This window comes from Lathyrus oleraceus, chromosome 4 (genome assembly GCF_024323335.1).
Source record: "Lathyrus oleraceus cultivar Zhongwan6 chromosome 4, CAAS_Psat_ZW6_1.0, whole genome shotgun sequence".
Taxonomy (NCBI): domain Eukaryota; kingdom Viridiplantae; phylum Streptophyta; class Magnoliopsida; order Fabales; family Fabaceae; genus Lathyrus; species Lathyrus oleraceus.
This window is the reverse complement of record NC_066582.1, coordinates 428,210,256-428,228,422: the sequence shown is the minus strand read 5'-3', so window position 1 is coordinate 428,228,422 and position 18,167 is coordinate 428,210,256. Positions and strand designations below refer to the sequence as shown.

Sequence of the window (18,167 nt, the reverse complement as noted above, 5' to 3'; positions counted from 1 at the left end):
AGGAACAATTTAAAACATAAATGATTTTTAAGGTGACCTCTCTTCGTCTCCCCAGCAGAGTCGCCAGTTCTGTCATACGGTGAACTGGACTTTTTTGGATTTTTAATCGCAATGTCGCGGTTAGCAAGAGTCGCCACCGACTTTTCTTTTATCCCATAAGGAAAGGCGGAAAAGAACAGGAAAGACCTTATTTCAGATTCTTAGGTTCGGGAGGTACGTTATACAAAGGGAAGGTATTAGCACCCTTTGTATCCATGGTTATCCATGGGCTCTTAATTGCTCAATCATTTATGTTTTCCTACTTGAAAAGTATTTGTGAAATGTGTGAAAGATGTTTTGAAAGGGAGAATTTAACTTTGTAATGATTCTTGCATGAATGTATACAAAGTGGTTATCTCGTTTCGTTTTTGAAAGTTGTTAGAAAAATATAACTCGGCAATGATCCTAGTACGGATGTATGTCAAGTGGTGATTTTCTAAAAAAGGGGTGTTTGAAATGTGTAAGGTGGGAGAAATATTTTAGGTTATGAATGAGCAATTAAGGGTTGTACCTATCCGAGGTCTTTCCGGGCATTTCCTATCCTTATGAGGGTAAAACTGTCCTTACTATTGAGAAGTAAGTAGTTTTATCCCTGGGATGTAGGAGGGTCATCGTAGGGTCACCGGCTGGTCATTGAAGGCAACAGTTGTGAGGATACCTTAGCGTTCGAAGGGACTATCATCATTTAACCGTAGGCTACACCGAAGGGTCATCGAGGGACGAAATCGTATTTTTGAAGGCAACATCCGGGGGACCATGATGATTTAACCGAAGGGTCATTGCTAAGTGTATCCCCACATTCGCGGGACATGACCGTTATACCGTAATACCGTAATCGTGGGGTAATAAAGAGAGGTCCGATATCATTTATTTAAAGTCCATATTTTAAAATTCATTAGGTTATTATGATGAGTTTCCATCTTAAAATCAACACATTAAAATCAATACATTAAAAATTAATACATTAAAATTAATTAGGCAATCAATATGAATCTTCACATTAAAGTGAAGTAATTTGGAACTCATCTCCACGAAGGTCTCCCACACGTAAAGTGGAGTACCTAGCCGGCCACTTCCTCGAGAATATGCAAGCTTTACACAATTCAAACACACAGGTGAGAATACCAAGATACAGTGCAATAGAAAATTGCACTACTAAATGGACACAACAGTCATAAAGCCAAGTAATGCATGATTATGATAAGACAAACATAAGACAAACACAAAAAACAGCTACTGGTACGTTCACCCCGGCCTCGCCTAGCGAAGGCTTAGCGAGGACTCGCTACAGGCTCGCTTAGCGAGGTGCTAGCGAGCGGCGACAGATTTTGAGTTTGACAATAACATGGCTTCTGTAACCATGGACTTCATAGCATTTCATTATATGAACAGCATGGCAGTATTATTCAAGTACATTTAAATTTGCATGTGAAACCAAATTGCATTCGAAACTTCAATCATGATGCCTTATGTATATAGAGATTATAATTTAAAAGCATAGAGCAATAGTGATGCGCAAACCTGTGGCAGCTGAACGGTAACACTGGATTGGCAGATGGCTTTTGGTATCGGGCGGAGTTGGGCGGCGGTAGCTTCAGAGCGAATGAGCGGCCTTCAGGGTTTCTATGCCAGGGTTTCCGTCTTTTCAGTTCGTCTTCGTCTGTCTGTGTGTTCATTTTCGTGGCAGAGGAGCTGGTATTTATAGTAGTAGTGGTGGTGACCTAATGGGCTTAAAATGAGGTCCAAAATTTCAGAATTTCGCACGCTTCGCTAGGCGAAGGAATTGCTCGCCTAGCGAGCAAACCATTCTGGGCCTTTTTTCTGGATCTGATGCTTCGCTGGGCGAGTGTCATGACGAGGTGTTCGCTAGGCGAAGGGATTGCTCGCCTAGCGAGCAAACTATTTTGGGCCGCCTTTGGATTGGGCCTGTTGTGAGCTGGGCTTTTGTCCATTTAATATCAGTGCCTTGTAGAACAAGTCAGAGGGTCTTGAGGAATGCTTTGTAATATTGACGGGCAAATTTTGGGATATGACACATACCAACGCATCTAATGCATCACGATAACATACAATTACAAAATCAGTTCAATAAATCAGATCCGAGCAAATGATAAAGAGGAAGAAAGTAAGTACGAAAGAATTTGACTTTTGGAGGATATGTAAACCTAACTCTTATTTTGAAAATGAATAGATTTCAAATGGTAAAGACCTTTTTTTTTTTTTATTGTGAAGCAGTGGAATGCAGAATATCCATGTAAAAGCATGAATGATTGAATGTGAAATCATATGAAGTGAATATGTGAGTCTTGAATTTTCAAAATCATTCAAAGTATTTAATGAAAATTGTATTACCAATTTAAATATGATTGCAATTAATTAATGATATGTAAATTACTAGTTATAAATTAATTTGATTTGATTTGATTAATAATATAATAATGGTGATATTTAACTTTTATATATTTGATATTAGATTCTTAAACTTTTTCTTTTTTCAACTTTCTATTTATATAATAGTTTGCAAACCATATCGTATAGTGACGATATGCAGGAACCATGACATTGACATAGACATAGTGAGCGAGTAACGTTGGTATATACAAATGTCACCTTTTCAATTTCCCTCTTCTCAATTGCCTCCATTTTTCGTCATCCCAACTTCATCATCCTCTTCACGCTTCTCTTGAAAACGATGAACACATCAATACTCGGTTAGTTTCCTACACTTCTTCTTCTTCTTCCTCTTTCGATTTCTCTATCTTCGTTTTCACGCATTTCATGCTGTTCAATTCATTAAACTATCACGATAACCTCATAACTGATTATTAGGGCACACTTCCTTTAATCAACCTTTAACAATTTGAATATAAGTATCCACGCGAAATTATTACTCTAATCTTCATGTCACTTTACTTTAATTTTTAGTTTATATTGTTCTTTTATAAGTTCTGACATTAAATTATGGTGTTCCATGTTGAAGATCCTTTGTATGGAGGTTTTCCTGAAGTGATAGAAGAGTATTTGGAGCTGGAACATGGGATTATGAAATGCATTGCTTTCAACAGTCGCGGTACCCTTCTTGCTGGTAACTAACTAACTAACTAGCTTTCTCTAGTTGATTGGAAAAGCAATAGGCTTAGTTGTATGAGGTGGTTCTGCAAAATTTAAAGGGTTTTACCGAGGTTTATATCGCGGTCGAAATGCAATTCTTCATATTATAGAGAATCACGGTTTTAATGTGGATGTTGTGGTTGTGGAGGCATCAACATCTTTGATGTTGTGGCTGTTATTGTGGCCGCGGGCCTTTTTAAAACGCTAGGTCCTGACCAATGTTGTTAAAAAGTTGGTATATAGGGTTATGTTAGTTGGGTAGGCGGCACTCTGCTATTTGTAGTATAGTGGCGAGTTTTGAGTTTTATGTTAGTTGCTTTTTTAATTTATGTTCAATTTATGTTCATGCCGCTTTTTTGTGTGTCGAACATGCTTTATTTTATACAATTATTTGTATTTCAACCACTTTGCGGCTTCTGCTATTTACCCGCTAGGCTATCTTCTATTTTTCATATTGAAGATCAGGGAATCTCTATTTTACGTGTTCCGCTATTAATACACTGGTTCTAACATTGATGATGGGAGTATGTGTTTACATTCTAGCCGTTTTTTTTGGAAGAAAAGAGAGCCGAAGCCCAAAGAGGAAAGATTACATAGCAATCAACCTAGAAGTAGAGACTCCAATACAATCAGCTAACAAAAAAAAAGAAATTTGAGTAGGAACTCGCTCATAAAGCATCAAATTATGACCTAAATCACACCCCATCTTGGCAATTTAATGCTTAGTGTATTTTGCTTTTCTGTTCTAGCAAATAGAGCAGCCTGGTAATTTTTGTGTAGAGAATGTAAGCTAACTTTGTGTGCAAGAGATGCTTAGTCACATGGTCTTTTGTCTGCTTATGTTGTGAAGAAACACTGTGTGAATGATGCCATTTGTTGGACTATCTTTAGTTCTGTAGTAAATAGAGGCTGTAACAGCAAAATAGCAGAGCAGACAAATCGCGCTTGTTGCAGTTGCTACAGTGAAGTACTTGTAAAAACCTGAATATGGTAAATTTGTGAAGGATTTTTGGCTCTTAGCCATGATCCACCTTCTCCTATCAGTAACACTGACTTATAGCCATTCACACTTTTTACTTGGACTTTTCAGTCCTTTCACCCTAAAACTTATTTACTGTATATTGGGTTGAATATTGATTATAATGAACTTTGATTATTAGTTATGAACGCCTTTAATTTTGTGTATTCTTCTCTTTTTGAGATTTCATTCGTATAGTACTACTATGTTATAAATTTCTTGTATTGTTTCCTTAAACTTCAAAGTAACGGCCATACTACCACCTAAGGCTGGCACAAAGTGTTTTGAGGCCTAAAGAAAATGGTCACATTAGGCCTTTTTAAAATTTATAATATTTTTATAAGTATTATATATTTTCTTTTAAAAAAAATTATTTCTATTTCAGTGTTTATAATATCTCAAGATCCTCCAGCTTGTAAACCAGAAAGATTTATGGGTTCACTGCATGTTATTTGGAATAGAAAAATTCAGTTCTATTTGAGTATTTACCATTCAAAACTTTCTGAGTATACTTTATTTACACAACTATTTTCCGTGCGGGATTGGATTTCAGGAGGTATACTAGTGTATTCCTTTCTGGTTTATGTTGCAGTTCCTTTTTTGGAAGCATATAGGCTTATATTTGTATTTGAATGTCTCTATTGGATAAAATTATAGCAAGTGTTGAACTTTTATTAATTACTCATTGGAAGTATTACACATTATCAACTTTCTCACCATTGATACTTTATTTGATCAATTAAATCAGCTGGCTGCAATGATGGAAGTTGTGTAATCTGGGATTTTCTAACCAGGGGTGTTGCTAAAGAGCTTCGAGATAATGAATGTTCTTCTCCCATTACCAGTATTTGTTGGTCAAAGTGTGGTAATCGAATTCTTGTATCTGCTGTTGACAAGTCGTTATCCCTGTGGGATGTTTTGAGTGGTAAGAGGATAAGAAGAATAGTTTTGCAGCAAACCCCTTTACAAGCTCGTCTTCATCCAGCAGGGTCCTCCAAATCATCTCTCTGCTTGGCATGTCCTCTCTCATGTACTCCAATGATCGTTGACTTAAACACCGAAGATACAACTTTTCTTAAAGTTTCTGTCTCTGAGAAACCAAGTGGACCAAACCCTGCCTCACGCAATAAGTGTTCTGATGGAAGTACCTCCTTCACACCTACTGCGGCATGTTTTAGTAGGTATGGAAACCTGGTTTATGTAGGAAATTCAAAAGGGAAAATTCTTATAATTGACACTAAAGACGGTGAGGTGCGTGGCATGGTTCCTATCTCAGGTGGTTCAGTAGTGAAAAGCATTGTATTCAGCAGGAACGGACAGTATCTTTTGACGAACTCAAATGATAGAATAATCAGGATCTATGAAAATCTTCTTCCCCCGAAAGATGAAATTAGAGCACTAGATGAACTGAATGAGAATTTAAGTGATCTAAATGGTGTTGAGAAGTTGAAGGCCATAGGATCAAAATGTCTAACTTTATTCCGAGAGTTTCAAGATGCAATAACAAAGGTACACTGGAAAGCACCCTGTTTCAGTTGTGATGGTGAGTGGGTTATTGGTGGTTCTGCTAGCAAAGGAGAGCATAAGATTTACATATGGGATAGAGCTGGACATCTTGTGAAAATTCTTGAAGGGCCTAAGGAAGCTCTTACTGATTTAGCATGGCATCCTGTACGTCCTATTGTTGTATCGGTTGCTTTGAACGGCACAGCTTATATCTGGGCTAACGATTACACCGAGAGCTGGAGTGCTTTTGCTCCCGATTTCAAAGAGCTTGAGGAAAATGAGGAGTATGTGGAACGTGAAGATGAATTTGACTTGAATCCTGAGACTGAGAAGGTATGTGAGTGTTATATGGTCATGCAAGTCTCGTTATTCTTTCCGTTTCAATTTTATGATCTAAAGTTCATATCCTTGCAGGTAAAAGGATCTGATGTCGATGAAGATGAGGAAATTGACATTATGACAGTGGAGAAGGATCATGCTTTCAGCGACTCTGATATGTCCCAAGAAGAATTATGGTTCCTGCCAGTATCTCCCATTCCCGATGTTCCTGAACCGCAAGATAAATTCTTAGAAAGTTCTTCAAAGCTGGTGGACAGCAATAACTCTGAATCCACATTTTCAGAAGAGGCTGTTACAAATAGACATAAGATGAATCATGCCTCAAGTCCAGTGGAAGGTAATGGATGGCGTCATACCTTGCAAAACACGCTTGTTTGTAACAGAGTATTTGCATTCCTAAGAATTCCAAAATTTAAAATTAACTATTAAATAACTTTTTGAGACCTTAATGTTAGCTTAAACTTTCTTCCCCATGTTATCGAATTTGCAATTCTCAAATACATTGATTCTGTTATTTAAAAAACATTACTAAAGTGTTTACATTTCTGACATTTTGCATTCAACACTATTTACAGATGATGCTGTGGGAACACGAATTAAAAGAAATCGGAAACCATCAGAGAAGGTGCTGGAGTTGCAGGCAGAAAAAGTAAATAACTCAAAATCTAGTAAATCATCAAGAACCAACACAAAATCTTTGGTTGATGAGAATGCTCGTAATGGTTTTTATTATGATGAGCTTTCTGATGAATAACATCAGATTCTAAATTCTTTTATTTAAAAGTACATTTCATTTCTCATATCTCTTTCTTTTTTTACCTTTGATAATTCTTGCCATTGCATTATGTTGTCTATTTCTGTCACACTATTTGTTGATTATGTGGTGGCAAAAATTGATTTTGACATAATTGATTTTATAATAAAAGTGAGTTAAATATAGATTAATTTAAGTTTGGATAGATTAAAATAACATTGATTCTTATCCATTTACTTTTGATAATTCTTGCCATTGCATTGTGTTTTTCTCATGATGAACTTTCTGATAAATAACATCAGATTCCTAAAATCCCGGATTATTATATACTGCACTGATATAATCCAGGATTGTTTTAAGTTTATTTACATTAGTTGAAAATAATTTGAGTTTGGATTTGTTGATTTTTTATATAAAATAATCACTAATTTCAATTTACATCCTTAAATAATCTATTTTTCAAAAAAAGAAAAAATCAAAATAACCACCTTTTATAATTGATGCGTCAGTTGAATTGGCGCATTCAATAAAGCTATAGAGGAGGCACAATTATCCTTGACGCATGCACGCAAAACCAATGCATGTAGGTGCCACATGCATTGGCGCATGTATGTGTGCATGTGTGTATGCGCCACATGCATTGATGCATGCAGTGTGCATGTGCGTATGAGCCATATGCATTGACGCATGCATGTGTGATGTCTTGTGTGAGTGTGTATGGAGCCTACTGCTTTGGCCCATGCATGGTTTGGTTCTTCTATAAATACCACCCTCCCATCTCCATATTATTTCAAACAACTTCTTACCCTTTTCCATTTATCTTCAATTTCTTTAATCATCTTCAATTTCATTTTCTTTAATCATGTCTGAATACATTCATAAGAGAAATGTCGATTTAATCTTTTCAGCAGTCGTGCCTCCGATAAAGATTCGACTTTGGAATATAGATTTGCTTAAACGTCTTAATCGGACGTTGAACCGTTGGTTAGATGGAGAAATTGCAGATTATGAAATATTTGTTTGTGATGCCTTTGAAGACAAAGTTCATTGATTCCACAAGATTTGTTGTCATGTGACCCCAATGTTGATCATTGTCGTATGCCCTAGTCCACTTCTCCAATGGAATATTATCGATCCACTGTATTGCATATGCATTTGACAATTTAATGTCTTTTGATAATGTTTGAAAGAAGGTTCTGTTAATGTGTAACCTGCGTTGACAACCTTCTTCCGCAACGTTTTGTCTTTAATCTCCCGCATAAAATTTTGAGCGATATGTCTAATGCATAAGACATGCGTTGGCGGAGGATCCTGCCAGCCATTATCAATGTTTTTGTATGCACTCACTATTGAAGGGTTTCAGTCAGAGATCAAACATAAGTTAGGTTGAGGAGCAACGTGCAATCAGAGATTTCTTAGGAAAAAACTCCATCCCTCAGTAGTCTCCCCTTTAACTAGTGCAAAGGCGATTGGGAAAATGTTCTTGTTGCCATCTTGTGCCACTGCCATTAGTAATATTCCTTTATATTTCCCGTACAACCATGTACCATTAAGTTGTATAATAGATTTACAGAAAGCAAAATCTTTGATGCATGGTTGATACGCCCAGAAGAGATGATGGAATATTCCATTTCCAATAGCACATGTCCCGTTTGGGGTATACGCCGACAGCGTTTCCAACTTGACAATAGTCCATGGAGCATACTGTTTAAGAGCCACCAAGTATTTTGGAAGTTGTTTGTAAGACTCCTCTCAATTGCCATACACTTTTTCAACCTCCTTTGTCCTATCTATCCAAGTCTTCCTGTATGAAGGAGTACAATTGTATTATGATATAATATGCGAGATTATTGTACTCACCTTTAATGACGGATTATCGCTAATGACAAATAAAATTTCATTGCATATTAATTGAGAGATAAGTTTTCGAAGGTTTTGCATTGGGTTCGTGAGCATGCATGTATGAATTGGACCCATGAATCCAATCTCCTAAGAGTCACTCCTCTTCTGATAAGAAGCCGACAACCGGAAAAGGCAACACTCATTTCGTCAATAAATCTTGTACCTCATTGCATTAGTTCTATCTACTCTGTAATCAGCTGATAGTTCCATGTGATACTTTTTAATAACTTTTACACAATCTTCTTTTGTGCGAAATGTGTCTTCTTCTTTCAATGATCATTGAATTTGCACATAAGGATTGTAAATATATCTGATGAAAGTTCATCGGCACCTAAATTCAAGCTTGCCATGTGTTCAGATGAACGATATACATGACTAGTTGGTAATGGCTCCTCTTCTTCTTCATCGTTCACCATTGAATCAACCAATAACTCGGCTTCTTCTTCTTCCTCATCTACAACATTTACCTCGACTTGTTCGTCATCATCAGTTTCACAAAATACTTGTGAATGATCAATAAACTAAGACACTTATTGTTGTTGTGGTAATATATATATATATATATATATATATATATATATATATATATATATATATATATATATATATATATATATATATATATATATATATATATATATATATATATATATATATATATTGTATCCAGATTGTTCATGACTGACAAACATATGATGAACGTTGTCATCATCTCGAATCTTCAACTGATAAAACTTTATCTGGTTGTTTGGAAACCACATCGGATTTTTATAGATGATTTGGCCCACAGGACTACACTATAATTTCTTTTCTATTCTTTGTTTTAGATGTGAAAATTTTGATCGTCGATTTATTGTAAACCGAGTTACTTATGTGTTGCGAAAACAAAAACCGAATAATTGATGCTCAAATATTGCATCTTTGGTATGGGCACTGATCATGTAATGTGGTGAGGAAGACATTTTTTTTAAATGCAACTTTAGTGTTTCTACTGATCTGTATGGGTATTGATGGTGAATGCATTGATCTGTTATTCACATGCAGTTAAATAGGATACACAATGTATCGACTGACCCCACAAACCAACACGAGTCTTTTCAGCATATTTTATCCTCACTCACACACTTTCCGGAAAACTTCCCAAAAGGTCATCCATCCAAATATTACTCCAAGTCAAGCAAGCCTATGAAGTTCTTATCTGTTGGGCTACTGAAAAGAAGATGTATCTTGTTTTCGGTAGCTCGTTCGAACAAAACTCCATAGTTAAGCGTGTTTGACTTGGAGCAATTTTGGGAAGGGTGACCTTCTGGGAAGTTTCTCGAAAAATGTGTGAGTGAGGATAAAATATGCTGAAAAGACATGTGTTGGTTTGTGGGTCAGTCGGTAATCCTGAAAGCAATTTGGGGCATTATAAATGGTATCAGGGCCAGACCTCTCTTAGTACAATGTGGTTCAGGGACGAACCAAGGTGGGCATGTAACACATGAGGCCAGAGAGGTCGGAGAATGGTTACATGTAACACCCGAGGGCGAGGGAATGGTTGTCGGTGCACGAGGCATGACAATGAGACACTCCTAGCAGCTTCTAGGGGAAAAACCGAATTCACATCAGAATGAGAGAGATCCCGAGGTTGTGCAGGTATGGAACTGCATAGTTTAAGGAAGGCTTATAAGGATTAATTGGTACTATCTATACCAACGGGATATATCTTCCTTTCGTTAGCTCGTTCCATAAAAAATCCATAGTTAAGCGTGCTTGACTTGGAGCAATTTTGGGATGGATGACCTTTTGGAAAGTTTCTCGAAAAGTGTGTGAGTGAGGATAAAACATGCTGAAAAGACATGTGTTGGTTTGTGGGTGAAGGAGAATAGCGATCCAAAACGCAGTAGAATTTAAAATTTTCTCCTTTAGTGATCCTTACGAATGGGCATGATCAGTGATAGAATCGTTACCTCTTGCGACGATTGAAACCTTTATTGCAGATCTACGGGGCGATCACAAATGTTGAACGATGACAACGCCTCTGCTCAGTCCACACGAACGGATTCCTTCAATCTCAGTGCTAGTTGCTACGAATGAAGGCTTTGAGTGAGAGAGAGAGAGAAACGAAATTGCAACTACACAAATGCTTCTGCACAAGGGTTCTATTTATAGAACCACTTGTGTGGGCTACAAGCTAAAAATCCCACTTAAGTGTATGTGGCCCATATCTTATAATATGCCAAAATCACTTAAGCGCATGGTACCTTACCATATTTCGTATTCTACTTAAGTACACCGTACCTTACGATGTTCTAAAATTCACTTAAGTACACCGTACCTTACGGTGTTCCTTAGTTACTCTATCTCTCATCAATCTGTCCTTTTGTGTGTGACCCTGTAGGTTTTCACGGCATTGGCAATTATATTAAATCACGCATTTAACATAATAACCAGTGAGCGGTATCTAGCAACACATCACTACTATCCAAGACACGAAAATGTCATGTGATCTGACAAATCCTTTTGTGATAATACTTATGTGTATAATTACTCTTTTGCCCTTATGTCTATATTGAACACAAGGCATAGACCGTGTCATCCTTGTCCAGTTCAATATTGGGCCCATAGACATTTATCCTGTTACACAGGATGGGCAAATTCCATCTAGGTCACTCATGTCCCTTAGCATGCTTCGTGGAGTACCCATCAACTGTCTTTATGGTCATCCAGTTACGGACAACGTTTGATCAGCAACAAGGCACTCGACTCTACATCTATGGTCCATAGTGGTTTCAGGTCGAAGGGTGGTATACACCATTATCACCATGAGAATAACTTATGACACTTTGCATAACATTCTATATAGTATTCTCATAGCGGGTCAATCCAGTATAAATATTATTCTTAATATTCATACCTATGTTTAAGACTTGATAACTCCTTATCCATGACCCATGAGATGTGATCATCAGTCTATATACATAATAGTCTTTATGCTTTAATGTTATCCCACTTCACAATAAAGCTCGACTAAGGATAATTTAAGAATAGTGTCCTTATGTTTAATGTGATCTCATGATTAAGTCACACTTGATACATTAAATGGACTAGCTATTCTAGGGACTTTATTAAACAAACATAATAAAGAAAAAGCCTTTTATTATTAATAAATAATTCGATACAAGTACCAAAAGTATTGGTCTCTAGGGCTTACACTAACAATCTCCCACTAGCACTAGAGCCAATCAGGCATACCCCTAATGCCTATAGATCTAGTATGGCCATCATGCTTCTGCTGCGCAAGAGGCTTTGTCAGTGGTTCAGCAATATTGTCAAGTGTAGATACTCTGCATATTTTCACATCTCCTCTATCTATTATCTCTTGAATGAGGTGATAACGCCTAAGTATATGTTTGGATCGTTACTAAGATCTAGGTTCCTTAGCTTGTGCGATAGCACCATTGTTATCACAATAGAGATCAATGGGATCCACAATGTTAGGAACCATGCCAAGTTCATTAATGAACTTTTTGATCCAAACAGCTTCCTTTGTTGCACTTGAGGCAGCAATATACTCGGCCTCGGTTGTAGAATCAGCAACTGTATCTTGCTTTGAACTTTTCCAGCTCACAGCGCTACCGTTTAAGCAAAACACATAACCAGATTGCGATCTAAAGTCATCCTTATCTGTCTGGAAGCTAGCATCGGTGTATCCAATTACAACCAGCTCTTCCTGACCTCCATATATCAAGAATGAGTCCTTAGTCCTTCTCAAATACTTAAGGATATTCTTGACAGCTACCCAATGAGCATCACCAGGATCAGATTGGTACCTACTCGTTGCACTTAAAGCATACGAGACATCTGGTCGAGTACATAACATGGCATACATGATAGATCCTATTGCAGATGCATATGGAATCTTATTCATGCGATCCCTTTCTTCCTTAGTTGAAGGGGATTGTGTTTTTGATAGACACAGGCCATGTTGCATAGGTATGAATCCTTTCTTGGAATCATGCATATTAAAGCGTCTCAGCACTTTGTCTATGTATGTACTCTAACTTAGGCCAGACAGTTTTTGTGTTCTATCTCTATAGATTCTGATTCCTAATATATAGGCTGCTTCACCTAGGTCCTTCATAGAAAAGCATTTCCCCAACCAAGACTTTACTTGTTGTAGGGTAGGGACATCGTTTCCAATGAGTAATATGTCATCTACATATAATACCAGGAAAACGATCATGCTCTCACTAACCTTCTTGTAGACATAAGGCTCATCTTCGTTCTTGATGAATCCATATTGTTTTACTGTTTCATCAAAACGAAGATTCCAGCTTTTGGAAGCTTGCTTCAATCCATAGATTGATCTTTGTAACTTACATATCTTTTGGGCTTCTTCAGGTATGTCAAATCCTTCAGGTTGTGTCATGTACACATCCTCAAGAAGATTCCCATTAAGGAAAGCAGTTTTGACATCCATCTTCCATATTTCATAATCATGATATGCAGCGATAGCAAGTAAAATCTGAACAGACTTAAGCATTGCAACTGGTGAAAAGGTTTCATCATAGTCGACCCCATGAATTTTTTTATATCATTTTGCAACCAGTCTTGCCTTATAGGTATGTACCTTACCATCCATGTCAGTCTTCTTTTTGAAGACCCACTTGCATCCTATAGGGTTAACTCCTACATGAGGCTCTACCAAGGTCCAAACTTGGTTTGTGTACATGGAATCCATTTCATATTTCATGGCTTCTAGCCACTTCTCAGGCTCGGGACCAGTTATGGCCTATTGGTAGGTCACAGGCTCATCCTGATCCATGAGTAATACATTACCTTGATCAGTTATGAGATATCCATACCTCTCAGGTAGGTGACGTATCCTGCTTGACCTACACTGGTCTTGTTCTACTTGAGCAGGTTGCTCTTCCATAACTACTTGTGTTTCCTGCTCTAATTCCTCCATAGGTGTATCAATGCTTTGTGATTCTTGAATTTCTTCAAGCTCTACTTTCCTCCCACTGATTCCTTTGGAAATAAAATCCTTTTCTAGGAAAACTCTAGTTCGAGCGACAAACACTTTTCCCTCAGAAGGATTGTAGAACTAATACCCTCTTGTTTCTTTAGGATACCCCACAAATAAGCATTTGTCAGATTTGGGCTCAAGATTAGTTGAAATTTATCGTTTCACATAAACTTCGCAACCCCAAATCTTCATGTAAGACATATGTGGTTTCTTACCACTCCATATCTCATATGGTGTCTTCTCAACCTTTTTGGATGGAACACAGTTAAGTGTGTAAGCTGCTGTTAGTAGTGCATGTCCCCAAAAGGAGTTTGGAAGATCGGGGTGACTCATCATGGATTGGACCATGTCTAACAGGGTTCAATTTCTTCTCTCAGATACACCATTCCATTGGGGTGTTCCAGGAGGAGTAAGTTGGGATAGGATCCCACACTCTTTTAGATGGTCATCAAACTCTAGGCTAAAATACTCACCACCTCGATCTGATCGAAGAGTTTTAATATTCTTACCTAGTTGGTTTTGTACTTCATTCTTGAATTCCTTGAACTTTTCAAAGGACTCTGATTTGTGTTTCATTAAGTACACATAACCATATCTACTGAAATCATCAGTAAATATGATGAAGTACTGGAAACCTCATCTGGCTGGTATGTTCAGTGGTCCACATACATCAGTATGTATGAGGGCCAAAAGATCATTAGCTCTTTCACCTTTTCCTGTGAATGGAGACTTTGTCATCTTTCCAATTAAACAAGATCTGCATGTCTCATATGAATCATAATCAAAAGAGTCCAAGAGTCCATCTTTATGGAGTTTGGAAATGTGTTTCTCATTTATGTGGCCTAATCGACAATGCCAAAGGTAAGTTGGATTTAACTCATTAGGTTTCACTCTTTTAGTATTAATGTTATAAATAGGCATTTCAAGATCAAGGACATATAGTCCATTGTTCATTTGTGCAGTAGCATAGAATATATCATTCAAATAAATTGAGCAACAATTGTTCTTTATTATAAATGAAAAACCAAACTTGTCCAAACAAGAAACGGAAATAATATTCCTGCTAATTGCAGGTTGTTGCAGTGGAAATAGGATACCAAACTATTAATTAGTTTGAATCACAATTTAATTCACAACCGCTCTTTGATTTATCCGAAGGAAAAGGTCAAAAGAGGGAAAAACCTATTTTTGCATCGTAAACTCAATGCGAGGAGAGCTCTAGGTAAGGGGTTGGCTAAGCTTAGGGAAGGTACTAGCACCCTAAACTTCTGTAGTACTCTACAGGAACCTTTTGTTTACTGTATGCTTTTTTCTTTTATTATCTGCTTTAAATATATACTAAGCTAAGGGATAGAGTGACCTAAAAGACCTAAGGGGTTAATCCTAAATTTACTCAGCAAGACGTCGCATCTTGTGCCTACATATCCTGACGGGAATGGAATCAGAGTAATTGTAGTTCCCCTCGAAAGGGAGGTTAGAAACTTCTTGACTGTGGTCAAGGTTTCGATGGGGAATAAGCATTTCTTAAGGAAACACTCCTATTTCTACGTTGAGACGTTGAATTGAAATTAGGGCTAAAATTAGGGATTCCACGGCGGGAAACCCTAAAGCAGAGTACGACGATCTTTGACCTAATGCTAGGGTAAAGGGCGTTTTCGTCCACGGCGGGACACCTAGGCTATTGAGGTTTTGGAAACGGTCAAGGGTTTGAAAAGGGTCAAAATTTAGGGTTATTGACTCGGCGGTCACACTGCTAAACCTAATTCCTTCAGAGGGCAAGACGGTAAAAACATGCAAGCAACAGAATTATTACATGGCAGGCATAAAAAATATGAAAATAAAGCAAGCAGTAAAGGAAAGCATCACGACCACTCGCGTAAATTACAAATCCCCAAAAATGCGAAATAAAATAAATCGCGACCATGGCCTCGCGTAAATTACATCCATGGAACAAAAACGAGCAAATGAAATAATAATGATAAACTGAAACAAACAAATTAACGAGGGTTAGACGAAAATGAAACGGCTAAGTCAAAACTGAATTTTTGAGATTTTTCTTTGTTGAAAAGAAAAGTTATTATATATATTTTTTTTATATTTTGAGAAGGAAGGGTTATTTTAAGGTTAATGCATTTTTTCCTAAAAAACAAATTGCTTTAATTTGAAGGGTTTTTTGATTAAGAAAAGAACTTATTTTTAACTTTTGTGGTAAATAAATAAAAAAAAATTAATCTAAATATTAAAAAAAATGTGTTATTATTATCCTTTTTTAAACGGTGGAGAATGATTTATAGTTACTTTCCCTATCCTAAATTTATTAAAGAAAAACAAAGAAAACGAAAATGAAAAGGCAAATTAACTTAATCCCAACAAGACGTCAAAAAACTTTATACAAACAAAATTGATTATAAATTATGTACCTAGCTTTTAAAACAAAGGAAATTTGTTATCTAAAAGTTATATAAAAAAATCTTACTTAATAGCAATTATTAACGTTACTAACTTTATTAATTAGAAGTTATGAGAAAACTTTCCAATTTACTATGTTAATGACTAATTGACTCCTAGTGGTGTTTTTTTTATTTAAAAAAAAATTACTAATACAAATTTACTAAAGTCAAACAGACAAGCATAAACGTGAATAGAAAAAGGCCATTTGGCTTTGTGCTTGCTGCTAGGGGTTGTCAATCCCGTCTTTTTCTCTCCTTATACCGCCGGCGGCGACCATTGTTGCGTGCTCCATGTTTCTTTCTTCTATCCTACGCATCTTCTTCTTAAACCTGAAATGCACACATCAGAGCAAAACGATTTACGGTGATAAAATCCTACCTGTACGCGTTTGTTATCGACGGCGTTTGTTGAGGTTCGTTAGTCGATGATGTTTTGCGACTGAGGCGTTGCTCGATGACGGTAATGGGTCCCGGTGGTAGTGGCACTCGAAAGGATCCACGGCGGCCGCGAGTTCCCGACATTGATCCGTTAACGACGAAGCTTCGATTCTGACTTCTCTTGGTTGAGGATTGCGCCGCTTACGTTCGTTCTTTGCCTCTTCTTCTTTCTGCGCGGGGTGATGATGAAAGCTTAGAGCTTTCTGAGCCTTCTCAAATGCGCCGCCGCTTTTTCCGTCCTCTCGGGTTCTGCGGATCCCTCTTAATATTTATATCCCCCTCGAATCCACTGTGGGCTTTGATTTTTCATGATTTCCGCTGAAGTCGTTGCTAGATTTGTTGAAGTATTTTTGGAACAGATTATTAATGAGTCTTTGACTGAACGACTTTGTTATATTGTTGGTGTGCTTTTGGATCCGGATTTTACGTTTATTGATTTTATTTCGAATTTGCTGGCTGGTATTGTTTTGGATTTAATTATGATTTATGGATCTTGGATGAGTTTGATTCTTTTCTGATGTTGATTTGGATATCCGTTTTATTTTCAGATATTGGATTTGCCGAAATATTATTCTTGGATCCATAGCTCCAGAATTGGATTTTCGGTTGGCTTTGAAATCTGGATATTTGGATTTGTCTTGGATATATTTACTTGATAGATGGATATGGATTTTAGATTCATGTGGGTAATCCGTTTGGCTTCGAAACAATTTTCCGGCAAAATCATTTTCGGCCCGGGACTTCTTTTTCTCTTCTTCTCGGCTGTCCCGAAAAGAACGGATACTACCGGTTGATGTCGAGGTCGTGAATCGGAATGGGAGCTGGTTTCGGCAATTGTCGTGCCCTCCCGACACCCAGTGATGACATTTTTCTGAGGGTGTCAAAATAAATTCTAACATTTTTTACTCCGCTTTTCTGTTCTTTGTCTGTGTGCAGTTACGGAAGGAAACATAGGATGAAGAAACATGAAGAATCGGCATGAAGATCATAGGACCTAGAAATAAAAATCAAAATGTATTTTCTTTTATAATTTGTAATAAAATTATTTATGAATAAAATTCACAAACATTTCTACCCAAGAACAACGTTTGATTCTTCTTTCCATGATTTAATTTTGTTGCAACCGAATGACCCAAAACAATATCTGATTAAAATCAACTTGGTCAAAATTCTATGAATGAAATTAATCGGTTAAATTTTAAATGATTAATAATAAAACCAACTTCACCGTATGAAACCAATATGAATAAATTCCAGAAAATCCCAAATGAATTAAACTTCATCATCTCAAACCGTGTTGTTTAAAACATGATGTAACCTTCAGTTCCAATCCAATATTTCCAGATTAAATCGCGCCTGATGATAGAATCGATGATAGTCTTGAACGAAGTAAAACAGGAAGGAAGCAGAGAAAACCGATTAACAGTGAAAATAGAAATATATTCCGCATTAAAATTCAATTTGCGTCTCTGATAAAATACCAAACCATAAACCAACTCAACCCATAAACCTCAATCAAACAACAATCAAAACCCGAATCTGAATCAGAACTTCTACTGCTTTGGCTTCAAAAATAACTGGCAGATAGCAGAAGAA

General features: G+C 36.9%; 1 protein-coding gene across 1 annotated transcript; it reads left to right on the top strand.

The window, feature by feature from the left end:
* Positions 1-2,550: 2,550 nt before the first annotated feature.
* On the top strand, positions 2,551-6,963 carry LOC127075855 (protein RBL). The gene is made up of 5 exons (XM_051017349.1): positions 2,551-2,750; positions 3,020-3,124; positions 4,917-6,007; positions 6,089-6,350; positions 6,589-6,963. The coding sequence occupies exons 1-5, from the start codon at positions 2,732-2,734 to the stop codon at positions 6,765-6,767; spliced, it is 1,656 nt and encodes a 551-aa protein (XP_050873306.1). The 5' UTR covers positions 2,551-2,731; the 3' UTR covers positions 6,768-6,963.
* Positions 6,964-18,167: the final 11,204 nt, after the last annotated feature.

Bases quoted from the DNA above. Each gene is read 5' to 3' on its own strand.
- LOC127075855 (XM_051017349.1), top strand. The intron at 6,008-6,088 runs GTATGTGAGTGT...ATATCCTTGCAG, and splicing joins TGAATCCTGAGACTGAGAAG to GTAAAAGGATCTGATGTCGA. The intron at 6,351-6,588 runs GTAATGGATGGC...CACTATTTACAG, and splicing joins TGCCTCAAGTCCAGTGGAAG to ATGATGCTGTGGGAACACGA.